Source organism: Amaranthus tricolor, chromosome 3 (assembly GCF_026212465.1).
Source record: "Amaranthus tricolor cultivar Red isolate AtriRed21 chromosome 3, ASM2621246v1, whole genome shotgun sequence".
Lineage (NCBI taxonomy): Eukaryota > Viridiplantae > Streptophyta > Magnoliopsida > Caryophyllales > Amaranthaceae > Amaranthus > Amaranthus tricolor.
The window spans coordinates 19,716,229-19,724,607 of NC_080049.1; the positions used below are offsets into that span (position 1 = coordinate 19,716,229).

Sequence of the window (8,379 nt, forward strand, 5' to 3'; positions counted from 1 at the left end):
TAATTAATTAATTAATTAAATAATTAATTAATAATAATAATAACAATAATAATAATAATAATAATAATAATAATAATAATAATAATAATAATAATAATAATAATAATATATAAATGATTATTTGATAATTATAATTATGTTAATGACATTATTATTAATTAATTATTTAATTAATTATGTAAATAATATTAATATTTATTAATTAATTTCTTAATTTGATAATAATAATAATAATAATAATAATAATAATAATAATAATAATAATAATAATAATAATAATAATAGTAATAATAATAATAATAATAATAATAATAATTATTATTATTATTATTATTATTATTATAACTTTATAAAACCAAATAAGATCAAATCAAACCAAATCAGATCAGATTAGATCAAATCGAATCAGACCAGATTAGAAAGATTCAGATCAAATTAGGTTGAATCAGACCAGATCATATCAGATCTTGGTAAATTCAAATTAAATCCAATCAAACAGACGAAAAAAACCGCCCTTAGAGATGTTTCCAATAGAGACCATCTCTAACTGAGACCTTCTATTATTTCAAGAATTTGGGTTTGACGAGTGACGACACTCTACGCCCAAATGAAGTCGGGTATGGGCCACAGTCACAAGTCTATACTTCTGCAAGTCCGATCCTCAACACGGCTGGATCCAAAATTTAATATCCAAATCACCCCGATACAACATTGTAGAATGATTGAGCTAACACCCGCAGTGCAGTAATGGCGATACAGAACTAAAACGATAGAAAGAATGAAGGAAATAAGAAGAGAAGAAAAAGGAGGTGGGTATTTTGGATTATGCACAGTTGGTGGAATTCTCAGTGCTGGAACTACCCATGTTGTTGTCACCCCTCTTGATGTTCTCAAAGTCAATATGCAGGTTCATTCTTTGTTTTTCAATTCTCTTTTTATTCTATTTTGTTTGGTTGGTGTACTAATACATTCTCTAGCAACAAAGATTGATTCTGTAAGTTTGATCTTGTTTTAATTTGTTAAAAGTTCTATATACATTCTCAAAGTCTATTTTGCCTCTTTGATTCGTGCTAAGAAATTACATTAAGAAATATGTCTTTAAGCAGAAAATTAAGTTGATGACCAAAGGGAAAATATTGCACCTTGCTTGCTTCTATAATAATAATAATAATAATAATAATAATAATAATAATAATAATAATAATAATCAAATAATGATAATAATAAGGGTTTTGTCCATTACTTCCCTCCAACTCAAATTAGATGTTCTATTTCATTTTGTATGTTTCATTTTGCATAATTAAAGGTTATAAAAGGATGATATTAATAAAATTTACATTAATCTGAAATTTACATCTATACAAATTAAGTAACTAATAAATAGAGCTCAAAAATAATGAGATATCTAATTTGAGTAGGAGGGAGTTTTTTTTATTATGCTCATCAACAAAGATAATCCAAATTCTTATTTACCCTGAATTTGAACTATATTCATCAATTAGTTGATTAAAATGTGGTATATTGAGAATCATGGGCTAGCCCAATGGTTAATGATTTGACATTGTTGGGAATTTTATGTTCATAGGTAAATCCTGTCAAGTATTATAGCATTGCATCATGCCTATCAACTTTACTTAGAGAACAAGGGCCTTCTGTGCTTTGGAGAGGGTGGGCTACCAAATTCTTTGGTTATGGTATGCAAGGTGGTTGTAGGTTCGGTCTATACGAGTACTTCAAGAATCTCTATTCAAATATGCTGGCAGACAGCAACAGAAATGTTGTTTTCTTTGCTAGTAGTGCTTCTGCAGAGGTGGTTGCTAACGTCGTTTTGTGTCCCTTCGAAGCCATCAAAGTTCGGGTGCAAGCACAACCTGTTTTTGGTAAAGGGTTGCTAGATGGATTCCCAAAACTATATGCTGCCGAAGGACTCCATGGGTATGATTTTAGTAATGGAAACTTACTATATACATAAATTGTTTGTGTTAATTTCTTCTATTGATTGCTACTGCCTTTTCATTTCAATTTGCAGTTTTTACCGAGGGCTTATTCCACTTTGGGGTCGAAACCTTCCATGTAAACCCTGCATTTCTATAACATTCATATACTAATCATTATATTGTAAGGATTAAGGATCATTCGAATTGTGTAAATATGGTTTTAGATTTCAAATTGAAGTCGACTTTGACATAGTGCAAGGATCATTCAATACCTCGATGTTTTTGGTGCAGTCTCGATGGTGATGTTCTCGACATTTGAGCATACTGTGGATTTCTTATATTCTAATATTCTCAAGTCAAAAAAAGAAGATTGCTCCATAGCAAGGCAGCTTAGTGTAACATGTTTAGCAGGATATACAGCTGGAGCAGTGGGTAGTATTGTTTCAAATCCAGCTGATAACATTGTAACTTCTTTGTACAACAAAAAGGCAGACACCATCAAATTGGTGAGCTTTACATATTTCGACTGCTGGGTTTGATAAGAACATAAGTTTTGCTCTAGTTTCGTTAGGTGATTCCGTTTTTCTTGATTACAGGCTGTGAAGAAGATCGGAATTGTAAATTTATTCACCAGAAGCCTTTCGATAAGGATAATACTAGTTGGGCCGGTAGTGACCTTGCAATGGTTCTTTTATGATTGCATAAAAGTCTTAAGTGGACTGTAAGTACTATTCTCTTGGCTCATTCTTAAGTTTATATGCCCTCCTCGATTTGACATAGATTTGCATTGCTTTTGAGCCAAAATCTCGTGTCTTATAGAAGCAATTTTAGTTATTTCGTGCCACAAAGAAACATTTTTATTCGGAATAGATATGTTCTAATAATAGGTGTTAGTCATATCGGTTGTTGTAAGCTTTACATGTCTAGCTACATTATACACAAGCAGCACTGCTCAATACGTAGCTGGAGACCTACAAATATATGCTTGTCCACACTACAGTTTTTGCTTTTTGAATTCACGATTCGCTGAAAATGACCCAAATATAGCCCAAAATCAATCATAATTCGCTCTTTTGATTTGTGATTCACAAGGAGATTAGTGAATCATGTGATAGTGGTACAAGCTAAATTTTCCATAGTATCCTTAATGATACCATACCCTAACTAAGTTTAATAAACGAAATAAAAATTTGAAGCTGTATATACGAACTCTAGCTGAAGGAAAGTGAAACATAATTCGCTAGTTAGTTCGCCTTTTGCATTCGCGATTCGCTTGAAATGGTTAGTAATGATAGTTGTACATCAAGCCTTATTTGTTGTCTGATTAAATAGAAAGTGTTGGTGCCTTCCTTCTTGTCTAATTTGCAGCATAATTTTGGGCATTATTGCTTTATTTCCACATATTTCTTTGTCCATTCATGATCTACGATTGCCATACACTTTGAGACAAAATACTGATAGTTGATGTTATTTGTTGTCTTGGACTCATCAGACCAACTAGTGGAGATCTTAGCTACAATGGAGAATTCAGGAAAACTTCATGAATTCAAGTAAACTTCATTTCAGGAATTTATGAAGTAAGGCCAACTCTTTTCCGAACACTTTACTTTGGACTTGTTTAGTTGACATTGAAATTTAATTGACAGAGAAATTATTTTTTTCCTACAAAATTACTTCCCTCCTAAAAACTCTAGGAAATTGAATTTTGTATTTGATAGCATTTTGGAAAAGTGATTAATACCAGGGATCATCATGATTAAATTTCTATAAGTTGTAAGAATTGACATCCCATTTTGATATCTCTTTGTGTTAACATTACCCCCATTTTTTGTAGGATTAATCTACAATATTTGATTATTTGATATCAGTTTGTCCATTTTTATGAGCCTTGTAGAATTTGTTTCTTGATTGAATTTTCCTTCGATTTTTGAAATTGTTCATGGTGCAAAATAGTCCTTGTTAGCTACTATTTAGGAAGCAAATATATTGCTTTTGTTGTATATACTTTTACTTGCCCTACTAGACGTTGTTGTTTGAGTTGTTTTTATTACTTTGTGTGGTTTCATAACTACACTCGTGCACTGGGCTAGATTAGGGTTAGGTCTAATCGTTCCAATTCGATTTGGCCCCGTTTATAATATTTTTTCCCTAAAATTTCCATCTAAATAATTATGTTTTAATTGAATGATATAGTTTACTCTATAATTTAGAATTATTTATAAATTATAACCTTGAATTTTAGGTCATTTATAAATTATAGTCGTAAAATTCAATATTTATGAGTTTTAGACACTATAAATCAAAGGAAGTGCAAGCATTGTAACCATTTTACCGAATTCCGATTAGGATGATTTGTTGGAATTTAAAATGATATTAGAGTTTCACAAATTACCTTTGAACTAACTACCCTCTAATCTATTGTTTTCCCATCAAGTTCTCACGTTTATTTCTTCTTCAACCTTTAAGCTTCGATAATGGCAAATCCAGTTTTACCTTTTATCTCTATTTTTTTTCTATTCCATCTTTTTCTCTTTACGTTTTCAGCACCTTTTATCTCCATATTTTCTCCAATCTAAGTTTTAACCTAACGCAACCTCTTACTCATCTTTCTCTCCTCATTCTCTCTTCAGTCTCATCTCTCAATTTTTTGAGCTTTGTTATTAACACATGCCTAAACATGTGTTTTGGATCACACACCAAATGCAGCATAATCTTGTATGACTGCTTCCATGGCGTACTCTACTCGTAAGAATCTTCCTCTCCACAAGGATGGTTTTGGGACTGTGATACCCAACTGCAAAGGACCCCAACTGCATAGGACCCTCAATATTACAGACTTCATATATATATATATATATATATATATATATATATATATATATATATATATATATATATATATATATATATATATATATATATATATATATAACCTTTTATAGATTTTCCTATAACAATCCCAACTATTAATTAACAATGAATAATCCCAAGTATGAGATCATCTAACCTGTAGCATTGTTAGTACTGTTTTAACCTGCTGTTGTAGGTCATTTTAGCATTAAAAACACCATCTTCCTAATCTCTTTTGGTTCTCCATTAAAACCAGTGTAAGAGTTTCTAAAATCACTTTTTGCCCATGTATTTTTCTCTCTCTTATCTTTTGATAAATGACCTGTCTCTCTACAGCCATGAAAAGTAGAACTTCTTCCCATTAAAATCTGATAATACTCTCTTCCATGTTCATGTCCATTAATTTTCTTATTGTCCATTAAAAAATCTTAATACTTTTGGATTTTAAGTCACTATTGAAGGCCAACATTCATTTTATACTAATTGATGGATGAGTACAAATCAGTAGCAGGCATATCCACAACAAGTGAGGAACTAAAAATGAAATTTAGTCTTTAGTTTGTAATTGAGCTTTCCTCAATTAAATTGTGCGATGAAAAGACAAAATATGTAGATAGAGTTATAAAAACCTTTCAATACTAATTATGCTGACAATTAAAATGTGTTTATTCACCATCGAGCTTTACAAGATTAAACATCCCTTTCATCTTTTGAGCAACACTACTTTTCAATCTTCCTCTCTCCATTCTATTTTTATTCTTTTCTTTTGCTTTAGAAGATTAAAAATGAAATTTAGTCTTTATTTTTTTTTTCTTCCACCACAGGTTGGGTTTGAGTGAGAGCCGTGCCTACCTTAGCGACATTCTTGGGAGCAATTGCAACCTTACTTCTTCAAATTTAAAGCTTGGATCTTTAATTGAGATGGTTATAGATGAAGTCAGAATTGTACATAGTTTATGTGGGAGGGTGATGGAATAGATTAACTAAGAGATAAGTAAATGTAACTTATTTTTTTTAATTATATGAAATTTACTTTAATGTAGAAACAAATAGAGAAAAAAGATTTAATATTTGTTCGCCGATTACTAGTAACTCAACACTATTACAGGACAACTAACCAATACTTAGAGTTTATTTATGGTTAATTGATACTTGAAAGTATTGTAGGAAAATCATGAAAAGATTGAATTATTCTTGACAATTTTTCATATATATATATATATATATATATATATATATATATATATAGATACATACATATATATAGATACATATATACATACATATATATATAGATACATATATACATACATATATATATATATATATATATATATATATATATATATATATATATATATATATATATATATATATAGATAGATAGATAGATAGATAGATAGATAGATAGATAGATACATACATACATACATACATACACACACACACACACACACACACACACACATATATATATATATATATTAAATCATGAACACTGTAGAGGATTTACCTTCCTCTTAGCACTCTCTTTCCTCCTTTAAGCTATCCTCTTGAATATCTAGAGGAAATAGCAATCCTCTTGGCCAAGAGGATTGGTCTTGATCCTCTCTATGAAGAGGATGGAGATGGAATGAACAGGATTGAATAAAACAAATAAAAGGGATATTATTTATGGTAAGCACCAACTATAACAAAAGGCGAGTGGTAGCAATTTTTAGAATTTTTCTACAAAGTAGCACTCGACTCTTGAAAAATTAACTACAATAACATTATAGAAGTAAAAATGTTTAATTTCCATTAAGTTTTCGTACAAGTCATAAATGTCCCTATTAAATCCCAAATTCTTTCCACAAAATAGCACTCAACTCTTGGAAAATTAATTACGCTAACATTTCCGCTAAGTTTAATCCGTTAAATTGGGCTTTACATTTGAGATTTATTGGGGGCATTTATGACTTTTACCAAAATTTAACGGAAAATAAACGTTTTTACCTCCATAATGTTACTGTAGTTAATTTTCCTAGAGTTGAGTGCTATTTTGTGAAAAAATAAGCCATCACGCGTTGGAATGGAGAAAAAGGTGTAAAAAAAGGAAAAAAGGATTTAGGTCACAATGATCGGTACTCTTGGTACAATTTGATTAGTTGCATTTAACTTTGATTTTTTACAACTGTATTATTTAAAACGAACATAAAAAAAGGGTGAAGTAAAATGTCAAAATAGTTTCACCAACGACTATTTTTTTTCTATAAAATGAACCTAAATTTGTCTATATTTCACACACTTCAATTTTTCGGTCTTTTCTCTCTCTTCTATACTACCCATCTAAACTCATTTTCTTGTTGATAATTTCATTCACATTATCATATCCTTAATCACGGATCCAAATAATCCAAATTATGGAAGAAATTTCAACTTTTCATACTACCCAAACCCTCAAAATAACTCAAATACACCCCCTTTTGATGCAAATATCATCAATAATCCTCAATTTGAAGTTGCTTTACAATGGTTTGGTTTTTCAACCTAGACCAATTAATCCAACTTATCCAAGCTATATATCGTTTCAACAATCTTCTCAAAAAAAATCCATCATTTTCCAATTCTAAACATTTTACTCAACAAATGGAGCATTCACCTGGTGATGAAGGTTCTTACAACACTACTTTGACTTTGGAATTAAAGGGCAACAAGACATCTTGATGATATAGAGGAGGTTGATGTTGAAGTGGTTCCACGAGAACTCTTTGTCGCGGCTAAAGAGAAAACCAGACAAAAGTCAACTTAGAGCATTGTTTAGGATAATGGAATTGTTTCGGACTACTTTAATGGTGGAGGAGATGTAGTACGAAAAACAAACACAAGAAAGGCGTCTTATGGATGAAAATCTTTAAACATTATAAGATTGTACGGACGAGAATCTTGGGAAAATTTGTGAACGGACCTCAAAGTCCATGCAAAGACGTTGGGATCATATTAACGGTGAAGTTTCAAAATTGATGGAGGTTTACAGTTATGCATTACGCCACAAAAAGAGTGGAGAATCAGATGCAGACGTGGAGAAACGTGCCTTTGAAGTTTACCAAATATCGAATAACAGTAAACCAATTTCAATTGATGCATTGTTTCAATATTATGAGAAAATTTGATAAATAGAGCCCTGAAATAATGCAAGTACCTTTCAAAAACGGAGGTAGCAATAAAAGATCGGGCCCGGATACACCAATTGAGGAAGCGGCTACTCTAACTAGACATGACGACATAAAGAAGACAAAGCGCAAAGGAAAGGAAGCGGCTACCTCTTTAATGTGATCAGTGAACCTCGATTCTTTCAATTCATCATTTGAAGAACATGTTTCCCAGAGAAATGAATTAGGGGAATGTATGCTAAACCTGTCCTTTGGTGAATTTGAAGTAGAAATGTACCGGAAGATCAGGGATGAATTCAATAATAACTTTAATCTCACATATGGGATTTATCTAAAATGGGCAACCTTTATTGACGCCATAAACGCTCCCCAAACCCATAAATAAAGGTTGTCCACTCAACGCCAAGAAAGTGCTCGAAAGAATATTGAACGTGCCTTTA

General features: G+C 31.1%; 1 protein-coding gene across 1 annotated transcript; it reads left to right on the forward strand.

The window, feature by feature from the left end:
• The first annotated feature begins 778 nt into the window (after positions 1-778).
• Positions 779-7,578, forward strand: LOC130808424 (mitochondrial phosphate carrier protein 1, mitochondrial-like). Its single transcript, XM_057673898.1, has 6 exons — positions 779-907; positions 1,586-1,935; positions 2,030-2,073; positions 2,229-2,443; positions 2,534-2,658; positions 7,476-7,578. The coding sequence occupies exons 1-6, from the start codon at positions 779-781 to the stop codon at positions 7,576-7,578; spliced, it is 966 nt and encodes a 321-aa protein (XP_057529881.1).
• Positions 7,579-8,379: the final 801 nt, after the last annotated feature.